The sequence below is a fragment of the Lynx rufus genome, unplaced genomic scaffold, assembly GCF_022079265.1.
Source record: "Lynx rufus isolate CCGP_SWC_20201006 ecotype Redwood Valley unplaced genomic scaffold, mLynRuf1.p SCAF_4, whole genome shotgun sequence".
NCBI lineage: Eukaryota > Metazoa > Chordata > Mammalia > Carnivora > Felidae > Lynx > Lynx rufus.
Window position 1 is genome coordinate 19221356 of NW_025814856.1, and position 25957 is coordinate 19247312.

At 38.1% G+C, this 25957-nt stretch overlaps 1 protein-coding gene across 1 annotated transcript in view; it reads left to right on the top strand.

Moving 5' to 3' along the window:
- DOCK3 (dedicator of cytokinesis 3) overlaps positions 1-25957 on the top strand; it is a 539924-nt gene that overhangs the window by 131447 nt on the left and 382520 nt on the right. Inside the window, exon 5 of the mRNA XM_047095185.1 lies at positions 21344-21440. Within this exon, the coding sequence (XP_046951141.1) occupies positions 21344-21440 (97 nt within the window). The remainder of the gene's footprint in view (positions 1-21343; positions 21441-25957) is intronic.

Below are 25957 nucleotides of genomic sequence, written 5' to 3' on the forward strand. Positions count from 1 at the left end.
CTAACAGATTGTTAAATATGGAGAACAAACAGAGGGTTACTGGAGGGGTTGTGGGAGGGGGATGGGCTAAATGGGTAAGAGGCATTAAGGAATCTAGTCCTGAAATCGTTGTACTATGTGATAACCAACTTGAATGTAAATTAAAAAAATAAACTAAAAAAAAAAAAAAAAGAAAGAATGTAGTTGATAAGAGTCACACATTCACCATGACTAAGCCATGCCAGTGCATTGGATATAATGTGTTTTGGTTTCTGCAAAGCATATGACAGTCTCATTTAACATCCCTATGGATATATAGGCAAGATGCTAACAAAGTTAATTTATAGATGGTTGGACATCTGTCAAAGAATGTTTATCACTTCTTTCTTTGTGCCAGTGTTCTATTGTACTTAGATTATTCCAACCTGTGTGTCTTCATCTTTAGCTCAGTGCCTGACATGTAGCAGACACTTAGTAAACATGATGGGTAAATGAGTAAGTTAGAGACTTTAACAATTTGATAACTAATATAGTAGTTTTCTGATGGCAAGGCATAGGACATAATTCTTATCCATAGCCATACTTAATAAAAAAGACTAGATAACCTCGAAATACAAATAAAAACAATTTTCCTTACGTTATTGGAAGGATCTAAGGTAGCTCACAGAAGGAAAGGAAAAGCTAGTGTCCCAGTTTTCAGAAAGGAGAGAACCTAGAATGGTTCGCTAAATCTGGATGTAGAACTTACTTAATGGACAGTCTCTTCCGGGTGCCACTCTTGCAGTTTTATACTGTTTTCCATCCATCTGTTACTCTTTTTGAGACTCACATTAACAAGAGAGTGGCACTTATACACTAATAATGAAGCAGTAGAAAGACAAAGAAACTGATCCCATTCACAATGGCACCAAGAAGCATAAAATACCTAGGAATAAATCTAACCAAAGATGTAAAAGATCTATATGATGAAAACTATGGAAAGCTTAAAAGGAATTTGGAGAAGATATAAAGAAATGGAAAAACATTCCGTGCTCATGGGTTGGAAGAATAAATATTGTCAAAATGTCATTACTACCCAAAGCTATCTACACACAATGAAATCCCAATCAAAATTGCACCAGCATTCTTCTTGAAGCTAGAACAAGCAATTCTAAAATTCATATGGAAACACAAAAGGCCCCAAATAGCCAAAGTAATTTTGAAGAAGAAGACCAAAGCAGGAGGCATCACAATCCCAGACTTTAGCCTCTACTACAAAGTTGTAATCCTCAAGACAGCATTGTATTCACAATGTGTTTTATTGGCACAAAAACAGACACATAGACCAATGGAATAGAATAGAAACCCCAGAACTAGACCCACAAAAGTATGGCCAACTAATCTTTGACAAAACAAGAAAGAATATCCAATGGAAAAAAGACAGTCTCTTTAACAAATGGTGCTGGGAGAACTGGACAGCAACATGCAGAAGGTTGAAACTAGACCACTTTCTTACACCATTCACAAAAATAAACTCAAAATGGATAAAGGACCTGAATGTGAGGCAGGAAACCATCAAAACCCTAGAGGAGAAAACAGGAAAAGACCTCTCTGACCTCAGCTGCAGCAATTTCTTACTTGACACATCCCCAAAGGCAAGGGAATTAAAAGCAAAAATGAACTATTGGGACCTCATGAAGATAAAAAGCTTCTGCACAGCAAAGGAAACAATCAACAAAACTAAAAGGCAACCAACGGAACGGGAAAAGATATTTGTAAATGACATATCGGACAAAGGACTGGTATCCAAAATCCATAAAGAGCTCACCAAACTCCACACCCGAAAAACAAATAACCCAGTGAAGAAATGGGCAGAAAACATGAATAGACACTTCTCTAAAGAAGACATCCGGATGGCCAACAGGCACATGAAAAGATGCTCAACGTCGCTCCTCATCAGGGAAATACAAATCAAAACCACACTCAGATATCCCCTCACGCCAGTCAGAGTGGCCAAGATGAACAAATCAGGAGACTACAGATACTGGAGAGGATGTGGAGAAACGGGAACCCTCTTGCACTGTTGGTGGGAATGCAAACTGGTGCAGCCACTCTGGAAAACAGTGTGGAGGTTCCTCAAAAAATTAAAAATAGACCTACCCTATGACCCAGCAATAGCACTGCTAGGAACTTACCCAAGGGACACAGGAGTACTGATGCATAGGGGCACTTGTACCCCAATGTTTATAGCAGCATTCTCAACAATAGCCAAATTATGGAAAGAGCCTAAATGTCCATCAACTGATGAATGGATAAAGAAATTGTGGTTTATATACACAATGGAGTACTACGTGGCAATGAGAAAGAATGAAATATGGCCCTTTGTAGCAACGTGGATGGCACTGGAGAGTGTGATGCTAAGTAAAATAAGCCATACAGAGAAAGACAGATACCATATGTTTTCACTCTTATGTGGATCCTGAGAAACTTAACAGGAACCCATGGGGGAGGGGAAGGAAAAAAAAGAGGTTAGAGTGGGAGAGATCCAAAGCATAAGAGACTCTTAAAAACTGAGAACAAACTGAGGGCTGATGGGGGGGTGGGAGGGAGGGGAGAGTAGGTGATGGGTATTGAAGAGGGCATCTTTTGGGATGAGCACTGGGTGTTGAGTGGAAATGAATTTGACAATAAATTTCGTATATTTAAAAAAAACCAAGAGAGTGGCAGAATAGAAGAGGTTGGGTTGTGTGCATCCAATAGATTTAATAGATTAGATATAATATATGGAAAAAAGCATTTGATTAAATCAGTATTCATTTAACTACATGTTTTTAGGACAGTAGGAAAAGGCCTCTGGAAATAACATTGAAATTTTATTTATTTATTTATTTATTTAAAAAAAAATTTTTTTTCAACATTTATTTTATTTTTGGGACAGAGAGAGACAGAGCATGAACGGGGGAGGGGCAGAGAGAGAGGGAGACACAGAATCGGAAACAGGCTCCAGGCTCTGAGCCATCAGCCCAGAGCCCGACGCGGGGCTCGAACTCACGGACCGCGAGATCGTGACCTGGCTGAAGTCGGACGCTTAACCGACTGCGCCACCCAGGCGCCCCTGAAATTTTATTTTGTTATTAAAAAAATTTTAAATATGAAATTTATTGTCACATTGGTTTCCGTACAACACCCAGTGCTCATCCCAACAGGTGCCCTCCTCAATGCCCATCACCCACTTTCCCCTCCCTCCCACCCAACATTGAAGTTTTAGAGACAACATTAAGGATGTATCACCAATTCTACTCTAAAACTGCTGTATCTTAGTATACACTCTCCATAGTCTTAATATTTTTAGTACACTATTTCATTTTATTTTCCTATATTATGTTTAGCATCTTGCTTGTCTGTATACATATGAGATTTGTCTGTGATTTTCTTTTCTTGAAATATCCTTGACTACTTTTGGTGTATAGAGTAGTTTATAGAATGAATCTGGTAACCTTCACACTAGTTCTAGACTTTGAAAAAGTTAATGTAGAGAGTAATCTTTATTTTTTATTTTTTGTCAATATATGAAGTTTATTGTCAAATTGGTTTCCATACAACACCCAGTGCTCATCCCAAAAGGTGCCCTCCTCAATACCCATCACCTACTCTCCCCTCCCTCCCACCCCCCATCAACCCTCAGTTTGTTCTCAGTTTTTAAGAGTCTCTTATGCTTTGGATCTCTCCCACTCTAACCTCTTTTTTTTTCCCCTCCCCCATGGGTTTCTGTTAAGTTTCTCAGGATCCACATAAGAGTGAAACCATAAGGTATCTGTCTTTCTCTGTATGGCTTATTTTACTTAGCATCACACTCTCCAGTGCCATCCACGTTGCTACAAAGGGCCATATTTCATTCTTTCTCATTGCCACGTAGTACTCCATTGTGTATATAAACCACAATTTCTTTATCCATTCATCAGTTGATGGACATTTAGGCTCTTTCCATAATTTGGCTATTGTTGAGAATGCTGCTATAAACATTGGGGTACAAGTGCCCCTATGCATCAGTACTCCTGTGTCCCTTGGGTAAGTTCCTAGCAGTGCTATTGCTGGGTCATAGGGTAGGTCTATTTTTAATTTTTTGAGGAACCTCCACACTGTTTTCCAGAGTGGCTGCACCAGTTTGCATTCCCACCAACAGTGCAAGAGGGTTCCCGTTTCTCCACATCCTCTCCAGTATCTGTAGTCTCCTGATTTGTTCATCTTGGCCACTCTGACTGGCGTGAGGGGATATCTGAGTGTGGTTTTGATTTGTATTTCCCTGATGAGGAGCGACGTTGAGCATCTTTTCATGTGCCTGTTGGCCATCCGGATGTCTTCTTTAGAGAAGTGTCTATTCATGTTTTCTGCCCATTTCTTCACTGGGTTATTTGTTTTTCGGGTGTGGAGTTTGGTGAGCTCTTTATAGATTTTGGATACTAGCCCTTTGTCCGATATGTCATTTGCAAATATCTTTTCCCATTCCGTTGGTTGCCTTTTAGAGAGTAATCTTTAAAGATTTGATAAAACTTTATTGTAAAAATGTCTGGACTTGGAGAATAGTAAGCAAGACAAAGCAACAGGAGTTTTCTACCATCATCTCCTCACAGAACCAACTATGAATGAGATTACCTTTGTGGAATCTGGATGTAGGACTTAAATAATGGACATCATGTTCAAGATGCCATTCTTAAAGTTTTACACTGTTTTCCATTCCTGCATTGCTGGGATTCCACTTAAGAAATGTTAGCACACTATTGAAGCCAGAAATCTGAGAATAGATGCATTGAAGAGAGTAGTAAGAACAGTTTCACTTTACCTATGTCATCCCTCCCCAAAGGTGTTACAGCTCAATGACAAGAGAGATTCACTTGGTCTGAACTTTTTCCACTGGGGGAAAGTGAGAGCATAGTGAGTGAGTACTTGGCTTTCCAGCCATGTAGGATGCTGCCCCAGAGGCCCCCCTTTTTTCTCACCATACTGAAGTAATCTGCACAGCAAAGTGGTTGAGAGAGGCTGGGGGCAGGTAAGAGATATGGGGACTTACAGCAACCAGGGCTGAGAAATCATCAAAGGGTCACAGATCTGACTGACTAACCACTTTGCAGACTCCCACCAAGAAGCCTGCCCCTGAGCTAGTGGAAACATCTTCCTACAGATTCCTCCAACTGGTCCATGGACCCCTCAAATGTTCTTGATGCCTTACCCACTCTTCCTGTCACTGTATCACCTGTGCCCATGGATAGTGTGTTTGCAAGCCTTTGCATATGGCTCACAATTCTGCAGAAATACAGATAATCTTTGTAGGATCAGGAGAAGACAGACAACTTGAGCATTTCAGGGTTTTGCCCAGGGATCACCTGGCCTGGCTTTGTGAGATCAAGAGAAGGCATCTTTAGGAATTCTCACTAAATCAGGAGTAAGAGATGTGGAGCAGGAGCATACATAGAAAAGGTCTGAGGAACTTCATAATTTATTCTTGCACTGACTAGTAAAGGCATTTGTCTCCTGAAGTCCTTCAGCAAAGACTAGAGAAGATAAGTTCTTTGAATAAAAGACAGAAATGCAAAACTTCAAGGAATAAGAAAAATTAAGGAAATATGACGCCACTAAAGAAGCACATTAGTTTTCAATTTACTATACTGAAAGAAATGGAGATCTATAAATTGCTTGAAAGGTAATTTAACATAATTATTTTCTTTTTTTTCCTTAAAAGAAAAAGAAAAAAAAGAACATAATTATGTTAAAGGAAGCTCAGCAGCTACTAGAGAGCATAGATGGATAATGAAATTAGGAAAAGAACATATGAACAAAAAAGGAAGTTCTACAAAGAGATAGAACTGAAAAAATAAAAGAACCAAATTCTGGAGCTGAAGAATACAGTAAACAAAATGAAAACTGTAATTGATAGTGTCAATAACAGACTTGGTCAAACAGAAGACAAAATCTGTGTACCCAACAATAAGTCACTTGAAAATATCCAGCCAGAAGAGAAAAAAAAAAAAAAGAAAAAGAAGGAATGAAAAGGAATGAACACAGTCTACAGGATTTATGGAATCATCCTCTTGAACTAGTAAATGCCTTGTGGTAGTCCCAGAAGGAGAGGAGAGAGAGTTAGGGTAGAAAACTAATTTAGAGTAATGGCTAAAAACTTCCCAAACCTGGGGAGAGATATGGACATCCAGGTCCATGAAGCTCAAAGCTCTCTAAACAGTTCAGCCTAAAGAAGACTTCTTCAAGACATGTTATATCAAACTGTTAAAAGTTAAAAACAAAGAGAAAAATTTGAAAGTAGCAACATAAAGAGAGTAGTTGCATAGAAGGGAAACTCCATAAAGCTATCAGCAGTTTCACAGCAGAAGCCTAACAAGCCAGGAGTAAATGAGATGATGTATTTATAGTTCTGAAAGAAAAAAAACCCTGCCAACCAAGAATACTTTATCTGGTGAAGTTATCTTTCATATATGAAGGAGAAATAAAGACTTTCCCAGAAAGATAAAAGCTGAGGGAGTTAATCTCCACTAGATACATTTTATAAGCAATGCTGCAGGGTGTTTTTGAAGCTGAAAAGGGTATTAGTTAACATGAAAACATGAAGGTGTAAAACACATTGGTAAAGGTAAGTATATAGTCAAGTTTAGAATATTTTAATACTGTAATGGTGTGTAAACTACCTTCAACTCTAGTATAAAGGTGAAAAGACAAAGTATTACAAATAACGATAGCCAAAACACCAACATTATTTTTCATAGAACTAGAACAAATAATACGGAAATTTTTATGGAACCCTGAATAGGCCAAAGCAGTCTTAAGAAAGAAGAACAAAGCTGAAGGTATCATAATTCCAGACTTCAAGATATATACTACAAAGCTGTAGAAATCAAAGCAATATGGTACCAGCACAAAAGTAGATACAAATGATCAATGGAACAGAAGAGTCCAGAAATAAACTTACGCTTATATTGTCAGTTAATCTGTGCCAAAGAGGCAAGAATACACAATGGGGGAAAAGACAATCTCTTCAATAAGTGATGCTGGGAAAACTGGACAGCTACATGCAGACGAATGAAACTAGACCACTTTGTTACCCCATATACAAAAATAAAATAAAAATGGATTGAAGACCTAAATATGAGACCTGAAACCATGAAACTCCTAGAAGAGAACACAGGCAGTAATTTCTCTGACATCAGCTGTAGCAACATTTTTCTAGCTATATCTCCTAAGGCGAAGGAAAGAAAAGCAAACATAAATTATTGGGACTACATCAATATAAAAAGATTTTGCACAGCAAAGGAAACCATCAACAAAAACAAAAAGGCAACCTACTGAATGGGAGAAGATATTTGCAAATTATATATCTAATAAGGGGTTATTATTCAAAATGTATAAAGAATTGATACAACTCAACACCAGAAAACTAAACAATCTCATTAAAAATTGGCAGAAGAAGATTAATTGACCATATAGTTTGAGTTTTCTATTCTGTTCTATTGATCTGTGTGTCTGTTTTTGTGCTAATAGCAAAGTATTTTGATCACTACAGCTTTGTAATATAACTGGAAGTCTGGAATTGTGCTGCCTCTAGCTTTGCTTTGCTTTGCTTTTTAAAAGTTGCTTTGGCTATTCAGGGTCTTTTGTGGTTCCATACAAATTTTATAATTGTTCTGGCTCTGTGAAAAATGCTGTTGGTATTTTGATATGGATTACATTAGAAGTGTAGATAGCTTTGGGCAGTGTAGACATTTTAACAATATTTGTTCTTTCAGTCCATGAGCATGGAGTGTCTTTCCATTTCTTTGTGCCCTCTTCAGTTTCTTTCAATAATGTTTTATAGTTTTCAGAGTACAGGCATTTCACCTCTTTGGTTAGGTTTATTCCTAGATATCTTATGGTTTTTGGTGCAATTGTAAATGGGATCAATTCCTTAATTTCTCTTTCTGCTGTTTCATTATTTGTGTATAGAAATGCAATAAATTTCTGTACGTTGATTTTGTATCCTACAACTTTACTGAACTTGTGTATCAGTTCTAGCAGTGTTTCGGTAGAATCTTTCAGGTTTTCTATATATAGTATGATGTCATCTGCAAATAGTGAAAATTTTACTTCTTCCTTATTGATTTCATTCCCATTATTTCTTTTGGTTGTTTGCTGTGGCTATGGCTTGTTAGTACTATGTTGAATAAAAGTGGTGAGAGTGGACATCTTTGTCTCTTATTCCTGACCTTAGGAGAAAAGCTTTCCATTTTTCCCTGTTGGGGATGATGTTAGCTGTGGTTTTTCATATAAGGCTTTTATTATGTTGAGGTATGTTCCCTCTAAATCTGCTTTGTTGAGGGTTTTTATCATGAATGGATGTTGTTCTTTCTTAAATGCTTTTCTGCATCTGTTGAAAGGATCATACAGTTTTTATCCTTTTCTTCGGATATTTTAAAACCTTGGCTACAATTTATGATTATATCCCTCCTTTTACACTATTATTGTTTTGGTCTTTTTTAAAAATTTATTTTCACATGATTAGACCTTTCTTAAGTGTGTTTTGATTTAGCAAAGAATTTACATCGCCAGTCCTCCCTATTAGCTCTCATTGTTTTCTATTTCATGAATATGTTTTAAATTTTTATAAGTAATATTTTCTAATTTCTAATTTTTTGGACTTCTGGTTTTTATAAAACTTAAACAGGGGCACCTCTGTGGCTCAGTTGGCTGTGTCCAACTTTGGATCAGGTTGTGATCTCACAGTTCATGAGTTCGAGGCCTACGTTCAGCTCTGTGGTTACAGCTTGGAGCCTGGAGCCTGTATTGAATTGTGTGTCTCCCTTTCTCTCTGCCCCTTCCCTGCTCACGTTCTGTCTCTCTCTCTCTCTCTCAAAAATAAATAAACATTTAAAAAAGTAAATATAAAAAAATTATACAATTTTTAAAACTTTGTCAGTCTGGACACTCTGTGAATTATATTCAGTCTTTTCTAATTCTAGAATTGAAGAGTATGGAATTCCCTCTTTGTAATACTTTAGCTATATTATACAAGGTATTATAGTTAGTATGTGTTTCCAAATTGATAATCTCTAGAATATTCTCCTTTAGCTTCATAAAGTTTATATTTTGCTCTTCTGTAATTTGTGGACTGTAGTATAAGTAAAATCTCATCACCACACCCTTTAAAAATGGTGAGAAAGGAACAAGGAAGATAAGAATGAAGTAAAATTTATAAATATATATGATAGAGCAAGGAACAATACATAGTGGATGATATAGACATGTTTCTCTACCTAGTTGCAGGTATTAATTTTCATTAACGAACTCCTTTTTTTACTACCCATTTTATGATGTTTTTTCTTTAGCACCTCAGCTATGGTATTTGAGCCTTTGGTGATTCAGTATGATAAGGGATGATATAGTTTTTTCGTTAACATTTACCACAGAGTATGACAATAGTAGGATGTTCCTTGTGGATCCCTTTGGTTCCATCTGTGTGTTTCCCCACTTCTGTTATATAGCAGTAAACCTGTTTCTTCTTGAGGACTGGCAAAAATTAAACACAACAGCCAATACCAAAACCACCTCTTTTTTCCCACTTGTGTGCCCAGTGGCAGGAAGAATTTAAAACTGAAACAGCCTCATGGTAATCTCACATTCAGTGTAATTGAATCATGTTCTCATCTGGTATATTCATATTTCACTTGGATTCTATATCAGTGGAGTAAAAAATCCTCAAGAGATTGGAACCTAAAATTTTACAAGTGAGTCATTATGTTTGAGAGTGAGAAGTGTCCCTTCCATTACTACTTCTTTCTTGACCCATGTTCTGTCTTTGGGAAAAACATAGCTATATTGGTTCCTGGTTCAGAGCATTTATCACATCATGTGGATAGTGCCCAAGTCTTTAAAAAGATAGCATGATGAATTATTTTAGAGTCCTCTCTGTTGTTCTGTACAGTCCAGTGTTCTGGGTGATGAAGTAATTAGTAATGCCAGTTAATCCTGTGGGCACCAGTCTATTATTTTACTTCTTTTGGTTTCAAGTGAGGTCCTTGCACATATTTCAGTTTTACCCACATTAACATGATGGCAAATAAAATATTGAGTAGTCTACTGAAGGTCATGTTTCCAGAGATAAAGGAGGCAGAGGAAGTAAGTCCAAATCCCATCCCTTTTATGGTGAATGGAGTCCAGTGTAGTACACTTGCCAAATTGTGTTGGCTAATCCACTTGGAGGATGATACTATATCAGAGTCTCAGCATTACCCACTGCTACTAGCCAGTTCTCATTCAACACTTGTACCAGATCAGCCTTGATGAGGGAAAGTCCATGGAGTTAAGCTTATTAATAGCTGTAATGCCTTTTACCACATTCATTGTGGGATATCTGGGGAAGGAAACAGACTGAATTAATGGGACACTTGGAGGAGTGTTGGAAAATTGGCTTCCTTTGCAAGATAACTCTTTAAGTCTTAAGGAAGTCTTTAAGGAAGGCAAGGACACCCTCATGAGTAGAGAAGGAGGGCCTTTTTCTACTGCAAAGGGAAGTATATTAAGGGTGGAACTTGGGCTCTTTTAAGTGTCCCATGTCATACTTTTATTTCTACCATGCTTTCTAATCAGTAGCCTGCCTTTTATCTTCGTATTTATGGGAAGACATAAATTCAACTGACCTTGTAATTCAGCAAACATCAGGATCAAAACTAGAGTTTGGTTTTTGGTTTTGAGCCCTGAAAGTGAAAGAGAAGATTAATCTAAGTGAACTCTTACGCAGAACATCAATAAAGTGAGCATTCAGCTTTTTGTAGCCCTGGTTTTCTGACCACAGATGATCCTTCCAATTAGATATTACAGAGTATATTAAATTGTCTCATCTATCCATTCTACATTTGCTAGATTTATTTAACTCTTAGTTTATTTAAAAACATTTTTAATAATTTTATTCAACTATTTTTATTTTTTATATTTTAGTTAATATAGAGTGCAGTATTGGTTTCAGAAGTAGAATTCAGTGATTTCTGAATACAACACCCAGTGAGCATACAACACCCAGTGCTCATTACAACAAGTGCCTTAATACCCATCACCCATTTAGCCCATCTCCCATCCACCTCCCTCCGTCAGCCCTCAGTTTGTTCTCTGTTGTTAAGAGTCTCTTGTGGTTTGTTTCCCTTTCTTCTCCCTACCCCTTCCCATGTTCATCTGTTTTGTTTCTCAACATACCACATATGAGTGAAATCATACGATATTTGTCTTTCTCTGACTTATTTTGCTTAGTCTAATAATTCTAGCTCCATCCATATTGTTGCAAATGGCAGGCTTTCATTTTTTTGATGGATGAGTAGTATTCCATAACACACACACACACACACCCACACACCCACACACCCACACACCCACACACACACCACATCTTCTTTATCCATTCATCAGTTGATGGACATTTGCACTCTCTTCATTGTTTGACTATTGTTAGTACTGCTATAAACATTGGGGTGCACATATCCCTTAGAATCTGTATTCTTTTTTTTTTTTTAAAGATTTTTAATGTTTATTTTTGAGAGACAGAGAGCGATCAGGGGAGAGGCAGAGAGAGAGACACACACAGACTCTGAAGCAGGCTCCAGGCTTTGAGCTTGTCAGCACAGAGCCTGACATGGGGCTCATGAATCATGACCTCATGAATCATGAGATCATGACCTGAGCCGAAGTTGGATGCTTAACTAACTGAGCCACTCAGGCACCCCGTCAAATCTGTATTCTTTTACCATTTGGGTAAATTCCTAATAGTGCAATTGCTGGATTATAGAGAGTTCTATTTTTAGTTTTTTGAGGAACCTCCATACTGTTTCCAGAGTGGCTGTACCAGTTTGCATTCCTACCAACAGTGCAAGAGAGTTTCCCTTTCGCCACATCCTTGCCAACACCTGTCTCCTGTGTTGTTAATTTTAGCCATTCTGACAGGTGTGAGGTGGTATCTCATTGTGGTTTTGATTTGTATTTCCCTGATGATGAGTGATGTTGATCATCTTTTTATGTGCCTGTTAGGCATCTTGATGTCTTCTTTGGAAAAATGTCTATTCATGTCTTCTGCCCATTTCTTAATGGGATTGTTTGTTTTCTGGGTGTTGAGCTTCGTAAATTCTTTATAGATTTTGGGTAGAGTTAAAGGGAGAATCAGTAGGTCAGCAGTACCAAGAAAGTTTCTTCCTTTTGATTATGTAGTCCAAATTACCCTTTTATACTTGTCTTTTTTTTTTCTTTGACCTCATTGTTGGTCTATTTTTTTTAAATTTTTTTTAACGTTTATTTATTTTTGAGACAGAGAGAGACAGAGCATGAACGGGGGAGGGGCAGAGAGAGAGGGAGACACAGAATCGGAAGCAGGCTCCAGGCTCTGAGCCATCAGCCCAGAGCCCGACGCAAGGCTCGAACTCACGGACCGCGAGATCGTGACCTGAGCTGAAGTCGGACGCTTAACCGACTGAGCCACCCAGGTGCCCCTCATTGTTGGTCTATTTAACAAACTGCTTTCTTGTTTTTTTTTTTTTTAAGTTTTAATTATTTATTTATTTATAGAGGGCACAGTGAGTGAGGGGCAGAGAGAGAGAGAGAGAGAGAGAGAAGAGAGAGAGAAGAGAGAGAGGGAATCCCAGGAGGGGCAGAGAGAGAGAGAGAGAAGTGAGGCTTACCTGAATTGGGCTCATGTTTACCTGAAATGGGACTCAAGCTCACCCGATGTGGAGATCGAGCTCATCTGATGTGGGTCTTGAATTCATGAACCATGAGATCATGACCTGTGCAGAAGTCAGATGCTTAACAACTGAGCCACCCAGGCACCCTTAACAAACTGTTTTGAAAGTCAACCTCAGACTTACTGTGCTTGTAGCTGTATGGATTTCTATTGCATGTGTTCTAGGAACCTTGGCGTTACCATCACCACAGCTGATTGGGGATTTGGGGGCTTGAAATCAATAGATGAGAGAGGGAATAGGAAGGGAATCAATAATGGTGCGCATGTAAGAAATACTGGAAGAATTATTGACAGCTGCCAAAGAACAATAATTTGAGCATCTCAAGGGCTCTGGGGTAGACTTCTGCATTGTGCAGTATTAGACAACTTAGAGAAGAACACGCTTATGTCCTAACTTATCACAGCATGACATGAAATCAAAAGTATAGACTTTCTCTGATTATGCTTTCTTGCTCATCTTACTTCATTGCCTTCTAACTGCTCTCCCCCCTTTTATCCATGCTCTCCTACAGTTTATTCTCAACATAGCTGCCAGAGTTATGTGAAAAAAATCATTTTATACTTGTGTTTAAAATCTTCCAATGGCAGGGTGCCTGAGTGGCTCATGAACATCCAACTCTTGATTTCAGCTCAGGTCATGATCTCATGGTTCATGGGATCAAGACCCGTGTCAGGCTTCGCGCTGACAGCATGTGGCTTGCTTGGGATTCTTTCTCCTTCTCTCTGTGCCCTCCCCACTTCCCACCCCCCACTGCTTGTTCACCCCTGCTCACTCACTCGCTCTCTCTCTCTCAAAATAAACTTAAAAAGAAATAAAATCTTCCAATGACTTTTATTTCATTCAGAGTAAAAACCAAGTTCTTATAAAGGCTTACAAAGTTATATGACCTGGCTTTGCTCCTTCTACTCTCCCTATTTCTGAGTCTACTTCAGGTACAGTGACTTCCTTGCTTTTATTCGAACATATCAGGGATGCTCCTGCCTTAAGGTTTTTGTTCATGCTGTTTCCTATGCTTGGAGTACTGTCCCTGGCTAAAACTCTGTTACTTCATTCAGGCCTTTTCTCAAATCTCAGTGAGACACATCCTGACTACCATATTTAATTCTGCCTCCTCATTCCCCTCACCAACTTAAAACTGAATGCTCCCACAGGACTGCTGCCTCTTTAAACTGTCACTGGGGGTGCCTGGGTGGCTCAGTTGGTTGAGCGTCCAACTTTGGCTCAGGTCATGATCTCACAGTTCATGGGTTTGAGCCCCACATCAGGCTGTGTGCTGACCTCTTGCTCAGAGCCTGGATCCTGCTTCAGATTCTGTGTCTCCTCCTCTCTCTGCCCCTCCCCTGCTCACGCTTTGTCTCACTCTGTTTCTCAAAAATAAATAAATGTAAACTGACTGTTGCTGCCACCAAATTGATTTCTTTCTACTCTCTTCTTCTTTGGGTAATTGGTTTTCCTTTCTAAGTCTGTGGTAGGTTGAGCTCAGGTTATGAGCCTGTACTATAATAATAGAAAGGCTGAGAAATCAAGTGTCTATTATCTTCTGGTTGTATAGTGGAAGGCAACTCTGTCTCTACATTTGGGGTTTAATCACAGTTTTTCTGCAACACTGCCGTTCTTTTCTGCTGGGAATCCTGTTATGAGTAGGTTGGAATTCTTTCACTTATCTCTCATGTCTCTTGAGTACTCGTTCATACTTTGGGTTACTTTTTTGCTTTGACCTACATTCTAGAGTGATTTCTTCACTACTCCCTTGCTACTAATTTTCTTTTGAATTCTGTCCAGCATGTATCCTTTCTGTTGAGATTTTTCCCCCCTACTGCTAATGTTTTTTGACATTTAAAAAATTGTGATAAAATATTCATAACATACAATTTAGCATTTTAACTAGTGTTAAGAGTGCAATCCAGTGGCATTAAGCATATTCACAATGTTGTGCAACCTTCTTGAGTATTCAACTCTAGAATTTTTCATCATCCCAAACAGAGACTCTATATTTCTTAAACAGGTAACTCCCATTCCCACTTCCTCCAGCCCCTGGAAACCTCTCTTCTTTCTATCTCTATGAATTCTCCTATTCTAGGTTCCTCATATAAATGGAATCACACAATATTTGTCCTTTTGTGCCTGGCTTATTTTACTTAGCATAGTGTTTTTGAAGCTCATGCATGTTATAGCATGTATCAAAATTTCATTTATTTTAAATGTTGAATAATATTCCCTTATATATATATGTATTGCATTTTATTATTCTATTCAACCATCAGTGGACATTTTCTTCATATACTTTTCATTTGTAAAATTCCTAGTTGGTTCTTTTGCACATTCATTAGCTCTTGTTTTATTTGTTTTTGCTTGTGTTGCTTCTTTTTCTTTTCTAAATGGAAGTTAACTAATTTCTCTAAACATTATAAAAATTTTTTTTTATTATTACATTTATTTATTTTTGAGAGAGTGAGACAGAGTGCAGGTGGGAATGGGCAGAGAGAGAAGGAGACACAGAATCCAAAGCAGGCTCCAGGCTCTGAGCTGCCATCACAGAACCTGACACAGGGCTCGAGCCCACGAACCATGAGATCATGACTTGAGCCGAAGTCAGACACTCAGCCGACTGAGTCACCCAGGCATCCCTCTCTAAACATTATAAACATATAAAAATGTTTATCAGACTTTTATAAAAATCTGAGGAGATTTTTAATATTATTTTTAAACCTTGACCATTATATTTTTCATGTTTTAGAATTTTGGTTTTTAGAAGTGAGAGATTTTGTTTTTCCCCTCCTTCTCTCCCTCTGAGCACATCTGTATAGTGCTTATGCAGTTACCTCTGCTTGCTCCCAAGGCCCAATGTAGACCCAAGTTCTACAGTAACATTTTAAATCTCTTTCCCCATGGTTATATTTGGGCTATGGCAGATCATGACCCTAGGCTGAGGGGAGGAGGGAACTGCTTTAGGCCTAATCTATTTAGTTCTAGAACCTTTAAAAGCCATAGTTCCAAGTGAGGTTCAGTAGCAGTTTTTTCTGCTTGGCCTATGCAATAGTATGTTTGTAATAATACTCTATCTGAATTTTAGGAATTTTTAGGATATTGATTTTGTGTTTATAATCTAAGAAAAATGAATCTGTTTTAGTTTAAAAGGCGAAAGATTTATACGATTTGAAGAGAAACCAGAGTATGAATCTGTTTTAGTTTAAACTTGATTAGTATAAATTGAAGTGAGTCCAAAGCCTTAGAAATTTCAAATAGGAATGTAAATTTCCCATAGATATCCCTGGTTAAAATCGCTGAGGATGTAATATATGAAACTTTCCATTTTATTCCATACATTATTTCTGCATTAATCTTATTAAAACACAACACTCTTTTTTTTTAATTTTTTAATGTTTATTTATTTTTGACACAGAGAGAGACAGAGCATGAGCAGGGGAGGGGCAGAGAGAGAGGGAGACACAGAATCCGAAGCAGGCTCCAGGCTCTGAGCTGTCAGCACAGAGCCTGATTCAGGGCTCGAACTTACAGAGTGACAGATCATGATCTGAGCCGAAGTTAGACGCTCAACCAACTGAGCCACCCAGGCACCCCAAACACTCTTTTTAAAACATTTTTTAATTTAAATTCTAGTTAATTAGCATACAGTGCAATATTGGTTTCAGGAGTAGAATTCAGTGATTCATCAATTACATATAACACCCAGTGCTCATCATAACAAGTATCCTCCTTAATACCTATCACCCATTTAGCCCATCCCCCACCTCCCTCCCTCTATCAACCCTCAGTTGGTTGTCTATCTTTAAGAGTCTCTCATGGTTTATTTCCCTCCCCCTTTTTTAGAAAATATATTTTTTAGTTTTTAGAGAGAGAGTGCAAGTGGGGGAGGAGGGGAGAGAGAGAGAGAGAGAAGAGAGGAGAGAGAGAATCTCAAGCAGGTTCCATGCTCCTTGTGGAGCTCTACATGGGGCTCGAGCCCACACCCTGGGATCATGGCCTGAGATGAAATCAAGAGTCAGATGCTCTGGATAAAGGGCTAGTATAAAATCTATAAAGAACTCACCAAACTCCACACCCGAAAAACAAATAATCCAGTGAAGAAATGCGCAGAAGACATGAATAGACACTTTTCCAAAGACATTCAGATGTCCAACAGACACATGAAAAGATGCTCAATGTCACTCCTCATCAGGGAAATACAAATCAAAACCCACTGAGATACCACTTCATGCCGGTTAGAGTTGCTAAAATGAACAAATCCGGAGACTATAGATGCTGGCGAGGATGTGGAGAAACGGGACCCCTCTTGCACTGCTGGTGGGAATGAAAATTGGTGCAGCCACTCTGGAAAACAGTGTGGAGGTTCCTCAAAAAATTAAAAATAGATCTACTCTATGACCCAGCAATAGCGCTGCTAGGAATTTACCCAAGGGATACAGGAGTGCTGATGCATAGGGGCACTTGGACCCGATGTTTATAGCAGCACTTTCAACAATAGCCAAATTATGGAAAGAGCCTAAATGTCCATCAACTGACGAATGGATAAAGAAGATGTGGTTTATATATACAATGGAATACTACTTGGCATGAGAAAGAATGAAATCCTTCCATTTGCAGCAACGTGGATGGAACTGGAGGGTATTATGCTAAGTGAAATAAGTCATACAGAGAAAGACAGATACCATGTTTTCACTCTTATGTGGATCCAGAGAAACTTAACAGAAGACCATGGGGGAGGGGAAGGGGAAAAAAAGTTACAGAGAGGGAAGGAGGCAAACCATAAGAGACTCTTAAGGATTGAGAACAAACTGAGGTTGATGGGGGTAGGGAAGAGGGGAAAGTGTGTGATGGGCAGGAAGGAGGGCACTTATTGGGATGAGCACTGGGTATTGTATGGAAACCAATTTGACAACAAATTATATTTAGAAAAAAAAGAAAACAAAAAAATAATAAAATACTTGCCAAAAAAAAAAAAGTCAGATGCTCAACCAACTGACCCACCCAGGCGCCTCTGTTTCCCTCTCTCTTTTAAAACACAACACTCTTATAACATCTCCTGTGTCTCTTTCCATAGGGCCAGGTTTAAATCTCTTAGCCTTGCCCTGATAATACCTTCTGTCTTTTCAGTTACCTGTGTGTCCCCAGCATGAATCCTCTTTAATATGTTTTGCTCATTGTTTTCTCTGTACCTTTTTTATAGCTTATTACAGCCTACAGGGTCCTCTCTCTACCTCCTTGCTTTTCAAACCTAACCTTCCTTTGGGAACCTCACTTCCTTCATGAAGCTTTATCGTCAGTTTACAGTGAACATTTTCCTTCAGAACTGCACAAAAACTTATAGTTGATGTCACATAGCATCTATTTGTGCTTTATATTTAAATTTTGTTATTAAGATTGTGATCTCCCTGATTGTTTCTATAAATCTCCTGATTATCTCTGTAGCACTCTTAAAAACATAGAATATAAAAATAATTTCAGAAATTAATGTTTATATGCAGTTATCCAGTAATTTGAAGAAATAAAGGATGTCTTCTCCTTGAATTCAGTTTTTTGTAGTAAGTCATTAAGACTTCTTTTTCAGATCTGTCATTTGTCACTGGCTTACTCTCCTTTATCTGAGAAGTTCAGTATGACTTATTTTTAAGAGTTAAACTAAATTAAACCATTTATTTAAACTGTTGTAGCAGTACCTGAAATAATTGGTAAAGTTGAGTCTTGGAGTCACTGCCTTGGATGCTAGTGACACAAGGAAAAAAAATATATCCCATTTTACTCTTAAGCCTTGATGAAAGTTTTTATCTATCTATCTATCTATCTATCTATCTATCCATCTAAATTCTAGTTAGTTAACATACTGTTTAGTATTGGTTTCAGGAGTAGAACCCAGTGATTCATCAGTTAACCTAGAACACCCAGTGCTCATCCCAACAAGTGCCCTTCTTAATGCTCTTTATCCATTTAGCCCATCCCCAACCCATGCCCCCTCTAGCAACCCTCCAGTTTGCTTTCTGTATTTAAGAGTCTGTATGGTTTGCCTCTCTCTCTGTTTTTATCTTATTTTTCCTTCCCTTCCCCTATGTTCTTTTGTTTCTTAAATTCCATATATGAGTGAAATCATATGATATTTGTCTTTGTCTGACTTACTTCACTTAGCATAGCACACTCTAGTTCCATCTATGTTGTTGCAAATGGCAAGATTTCATTCTTTTTGATTGCCGAGTAGTATTCTATTGTACATATATACCACATCTTCTTTATCTATTCATCAGTCGACATTTGGCTTCTTTCCATCATTTGGCTATTGTTGATAGTACTGCTATAAACATTGGGGTGCATGGGCCCCTTTGAATTAGCATTTTCATATCATCTGGATAAATACCTGGTAGTGCAATTGCTGGATCATAGGGTAGCTTTATTTTTAATTTTTTTGTTTGTTTGTTTTGAGAGAGAGTGAGCAAGCGCCTGTGTGTGCACATGCACACTGGAGAGCGGGGGAGGGGCAGAGAGAGAGAGAATCAGAGGATCCAAAGTGGACTCAGTGCCAACAGCAGAGAGCCTGATGTGGGGCTTGAGCTCACAAACCATGAGATCATGACCTAGCCGATGTCGGACACTTAACTGACTGAGCCACCCAGGTGTCCCACTATTTTTAATTTTTTGAGGAACCTCCGTACTGTTTTCCAGAGTGGCTGCACCAGTTTGCAACCCCACCAATACTGCAAAAGTGTTCCCCTTTCTCCGCTTCCTTGCCAACATCTGTTGTTTCCTGAGTTGTTAATTTTTGGAAGTTTTTATTTTAATCAGCTTATAAATTTGATCAATGTGGATAGTTCTCTGGCATCATTCCAAGAAGATTCTTTTTATCTGTTGGACTGAAGCACACAAAATACAACAATAAAGCCATAAAACACCATCAAGTAACATATATTCATTGATACTCAATGTACTGAGTCATCTTTGAACACAGTGGTTTGTCACCTATCATACTGTATAAAGACATAATACATAATGATAATAGTTTGTATAATATTTTGCTATTTCCAGGTGGTTGAATATAGTTAATAAATCAGAATTATAGATTCTAATCACCTCAGCATATCAGTATATAACATTTTTATACCAGAAAATATTTCATTATCCCTCACAATTGGCATAGACATTATAAAAATATTACCAAGTTATGCCCCTACTTTGAACAACCTTTCAGTAACTTTTCAGTCGTTTTACTTGAGTTAAGATCTGGAACATTTAGTATCATTTGAAAAGGCCCTGTCAGAGCTGGCTTCAGCATTACTGGCTTTTTTAAAGTTCTTGTTTATGTGAAATTCTTTCTAATTTTGGTGGCTTCTTGTATACTGTTTCCTTTGCAAGTGACACCATACCTGGTTTTCTCCCTCTCCACACACTTTTCCTGTCATGACCTTTTTGCATCTTTTGGGCCATTCTACTTCTTCAGAGAAGATTTCACTGATCCTTTCTTTTTAAATCATGTCTCCCAGCTAAAATCTCTCATTGTACACTTTAATTTCCTTCTTAGATTCATCACTGTTCATTTATGTATGTTGTGATTATTTGTCTGTTAATTGCCTATCCAGAACAAGAGCTCTCTGAAGATAGGAACCCTGTCCACTTTTGTTCACTGATAAATCCTTGGTAGTTAGCACAGGGAATGGCACCACAGTCGATGCTGCTTATGAGGTAGGCTGAGGGAAACCCAGTACCTTTCTGACCCTTACCAGGATCAGAATTCCTCTACCAGACCCAGAATTCCTCTACTGACACAGTTTTCTAAGAAAATAGAAAACCAGTATAATGAAGGGTTTATAAAATGTTTTAGAAATCAGTGCGTGGGTCCCCTTCCCCTCATTTCCATCAAATCTTTGCATTACTGTTAAGTGTTAAAGGGCACAAATAACTTAAAAAATTAATTTAATCAAGACTTGGGCAGTATATGGTCTTTCCTTAAAGAAAAAGGCTTAAAAACGGTCTTTAAAAAAATTCTGTTTTAGGGGCTCCTGAGTGGTTCAGTTGGTTAAGTGTCTGACTTTGGCTCAGGTCATGATCTCATGGTTCATGGGTTCCAGCCCTGCTTTGGGCTCTGTGCTGACAGCTCGGAGCCTGGAGTCATCTTTGGATTCTGTCTCCCTCTGTCTCTGCCCCTCCCTCCTCGCCCTATGTCTCTCTGAAAAATAAACTTTAAAAAATTATTTTAAAAATCTTTTATTTTGTATTTATTTTTTTCTTTTTTGTGTATTTTTATTGAAATTCTAGTTAACATATAGTATAATACTAGCTTCAGGTGTACAGTATAGTGGCTCAACACTTCAGTACAACACCCTGTACTCATCACAAGTGCCCTCTTTATTTCTTTTTTCTTAAAAAGTCTGTTTTAAAGGCAGTATTTCTAAAAGTAAAATTGAGGACTTATATAGCAAAACCCAGGTATTTTTACATTAATTCAGTCCATTTACATTGTTGCATCATATTACTGCGAAAGAGTCTTTAATCAGTTGGATGTACCTCTCCTTTATATTTGCATGAATTTAAAATTTGAATTACACACATTAAAAATGTCAATAGATAGCATTCTGGTATTTTATCAAAGATAATGTGGCTGTTTGTTGTGTGTCTGGTTGTAGGCAGTATGAAACTGTGGTTCCACTTGAAGATTCTATTGTGACTGAGGTTACAGCAACTCTACAAGAATGGGCCAGTCTGTGGAAACAACTCTATGTGGTAAGTAGTTGATAACTAGCTTACTAGATCATTAAAATTCCATTATACCAAGTGAAAAAATTTATCTTACCTATGCCAATTACAAATTTTTAGATTTCTGAATATTTGCAGCTTTTCAATGTATGTTCCTAATATTAACTGAGACATAGTACACTGAATGTTGTTCAATCTGAGGAGAATACATTATTTGTATGCCTGCAGTCCCTCCACCCTATCCCAGTCAATGGAATTTAAGTTCCTTAACACCAGGGATTTTAACTGTCTTACTCACTGCTGTAGCTCCAGAAGCTTTCATAAAATAGGTATTTACTGAATGAATGAACAAACTTAAGAGTTGCATTGTGAGCCTAATGGTGGGTAAAGGCCAAGAAGTTGTATCCACAGTTTCTTATAGCTAGTAAGCTGATAGGATATGTCATATATGACATGCTTTGCTAAGCCCATAATTAATAGAAAGATTAGTAAAAACCCAGCCCATATCCTCTGGAAACAGGAGAGTGATAGGACACACAAAATCAGGGCTAAACATGAGTGACAAGGTTTGGGTTCGAACAAGATGGAATAAACACATTCTGTATATTCTTCTTAGTAATTACAACAAAAATCCTGGACAAAACCCATAAATCACCTGCCAGAAAACTCTGAAAGTAAAGGAAGAGAAGGTGGAGTGATTAGGGACCTTTGGACTCAAGGATTGAGTGAGTTCCCTGATTGTTGTTTTTTCTTGCCTCCCATATACTTTGGCCTGGGCTCTAGAGAAGCCCACAACCTGGATATACTGTTGGGTGCACACAAAAAGCATCAAAGAAAGCCTTTTTTTTTTTAAGCCAAAGGATGGCACAGCAAGACAGAAACCTTTTAATCTATCCTTTCTGTTCTCCAGACAAACATTGCAATAAAAGCTGCACCCTCATACCCACCGAAATAGGCATTGCAATAGTGGAACTACTCCATCTCATACACACACTCTTACCCCCATGTGCAGTAACACATGTCTCTCTCCAGTGGAGCCTTAGGTCAAACACTGACTTCTACCCCTCCCCACTATAGTAATCAGGCAGTGCCTCTCTTCATTGGAGTCTGTGGGAAGATTCTGACTTTCACTTCACCACCACTTGCAAGGTGGCACTTTTCTACAGCAGAGCCTGTGGGTGGGACTCTGGATTTCACAACTACCCAGTGTTAACATAGTGATGCCCTTATTTTACAGAGTTCTGTGGGCAAAACTATGACTTCCTTCTATGCTCTAAAGTAAGGAAGCAGCCTCCATCCACAGAGGAGCCTGTGGTTGGAGCTCTTGATTTCCATTTCCCTTATAAGAATAAGTGGGTCCCTTCCCAGCTGAGCCTATAGGCAAAACTGACTTTAACCTCCCCATTACGAGATAGTGCTCCGCTCTAGTACACCATGTGAACAGTCCTCTATTTTTCATCCTTGTCCTGCTGAAATGAGGCAGTGCTTCTCCCCACCCAAATCCATGCAGAGTGTAAGTGAAGTAGAGTTCTGCTATCTAGGTAACACACAAATGGGGAAAACCAGAAGAGCACTGGAAAGGCTTCATATACGAAATTGATATATGAATCACAGACCACAAAAGTGAGCCTAGAATTGCATTCTGAATCTAAGCAGATTGACCACCTACTAAAATAGAAGTTTTAAATAGGAATCTGAATGTCATAGTACAATACTTAAAATGTCCAGTATACAGACTAAATTTATTTGTCATGTAAAATATCAGGAAAACTTTAAGAAGAAAAGATAATCAACAGATGCCAACTTTGAAATTACAAAGACATTGGAATCATCAACAGGGGTTTTAAAACTGCTTTTGTAAAATTGCTCCAGCAAGCAATTAGAGACACTCTTGTTTTTTTTTTTTAATTTGCATCCTTATTTACTTACATTATTTTATTTATTATATAATTTATTGTCAATTTAGCTAACATACAGTGTATACAATGTGCTCATGGCTTTGGGAGTAGATTCCCATGATTCACCATTTACATACAACATCCAGTGCTCATCCCAGCAAGTGCCCTCCTCAATGCCCATCATCTGTTTTACCTGCCTCCCCACCCCCTTCCACCCTCAGTTTGTTCTCTGTATTTAAAAGTCTGGGTGGCCCAGTTGGTTAAGCGTCTGACTTCGGCTCAGGTCATGATCTTGTGGTACATGAATTTGAGCCCCATTCGGGCTCTGTGCTGACAGCTCAGAGCCTGGAGCCTGCTTCAGATTCTGTGTCTCTCTCTCTTTCTGCCCCTCCCCTGCTCATGCTTTGTTTCTCTCCCTCTCTCATAAGTAAAAACATACACAAAATTTTAAAAAATAAAAATAAAGGTCTCTTATAGTTTGCCTCCCTCTCTGTTTGTAACTTTTTTTTTCTTTCCCTTCCCCCATGGTCTTCTATTAAATTTCTCAAATTCCACATATGAGTGAAAACATGATATCTTTCTCTGACTGACTTATTTCACTTAGCATAATACCCTCCAGTTCTGTCCACGTTGTTGCAAATGGCAAGATTTCATTATTTTTCATTGCCGAGTAGTATTCCATTTTGTGTGTGTGTGTGTGTGTGTGTGTGTGTGTGTGTGTGTGTGCGTGTATACACATATACTGTATACACTATATATATATATATATATATATGCACACATATGTATATGCACACACAGTATATATAGACACACTATATATATACACACACTATGTACACACTATACACACACACACACACACACACACACTTTTTTTTTTTTTACACCACTTCTTCTTTATCCATTCATCATTTTTTTTTTTATTTTTTTAAAAAAAATTTTTTTTCAACGCTTTTTATTTATTTTTGGGACAGAGAGAGACAGAGCATGAACGGGGGAGGGGCAGAGAGAGAGGGAGACACAGAATCGGAAACAGGTTCCAGGCTCCGAGCCATCAGCCCAGAGCCTGACGCGGGGCTCAAACTCACGGACCGCGAGATCGTGACCTGGCTGAAGTCGGACGCTTAACCGACTGCGCCACCCAGGCGCCCCTATCCATTCATCATTTGATGGGCAGTGGGCATTTGGGCTCTTTCCATAATTTGGCTATTGTTGATAATGCTGCTATTAACATTAGGGTACATGTACCCCTATGAATCATCACTCCTGTATCCTTTGGATAAATTCCTAATAGTGCTATTGCTGGGTCATAGGGTAATTGTATTTTTAATTTTTTTGAGGAACCTCCACACTGTTTTCCAGAGTTGCTGCACCAGTTTGCATTCCCACCAGCAGTGCAAAAGGGTTCCCCTTTTTCCACACCCTCACCAACACCTGTTATTTCCTGAGTTGCTAATTTTAGCCACTCTGACTGGTGTGAGGTGGTATCTCAATGTAGTTTTGATTTGTATTTCCCTGATGATGAGCGATGTTGAGCATCTTTTCATGTGTCTGTTAGCCATTGGGATGAAGAGACACTCTTGAAACAAATGAAAACACTCTTGAAACTGCAGCAAGGAAATAGAAAACTTAAAGAATCAAATGAAAATTTTAGAACTGAAAAATAGACTAACAAAAATTTAAAAATTACTAGATAAACTCAATAGCAGAATGGAAAGAACAGAGGAAGGAATTAGTGAGCTTAATGATGGATCAAAAGAAATTATCCAGTCTGAATAATGGAGAGAAACTAAATGGAAAAGTAAACTTAGCTTCAGAGACCTGTGGGACAATAACAAAAGATATAACATTTAAGTCATCAGAGGACTAGACAGAAAGGACAGAATGTTAGACAGAAAGGACAGAATGTGGAGTTAAAAAAAAATTGAAGAAATAATGGCTTAAGTCTTCCCAAATTTGGCAAAAGATGTAAGCCAAGAAGCCGAGTAAACTCTAAACAGGATAAACCTAAAGAAATCCATGCACAATCACATTGTAGTTAAATTTCTGAAAATTAAGGCAAAAGAAGAAAATCTTTGTATATATGTATATATATTTAAAAAAATTTATGTATTTTAAAATTCCAATATAATTACTATACAGTGTTAGATTAGTTTCAGGTGTGCAATTTTGTGATTCAACAATTCTGTACATTATTCAGTACTCATCATGATAAGTGTACTCTTAATCCCTCCCCTTCACCTATTTGACCCATCCCCCCACCCGCCAAAGAAAAAGTTTTAAAAGGGAAACAACACATTACCATTAGGGAAATGACAATTTGAATGACAGCAAATTTGTCATCTGAAACTATGGAAGACACAAGGGAGTGGCCCAACATTTTTCAAGTACTGAAAGAAAAAAACCCTGATGTTACCCCAGATTTGTGTATCCAGGAAAAATATATTTCGGGAATAAAGGAGAAATAAACACATTTTTAGATGAAGGAACCCTAAGAAAATTTGTTGCCGTTGGATTGGTTCTAAAATAGTAGCTATAATGGATGTTTATCAGATACAAAGTAAGAGATAATGTAAGGACACTTGGAATATAGGAATGAAGAAATCAATAGAAGGGGTAAATTCTGTTAGGTTTTTAAAGTAG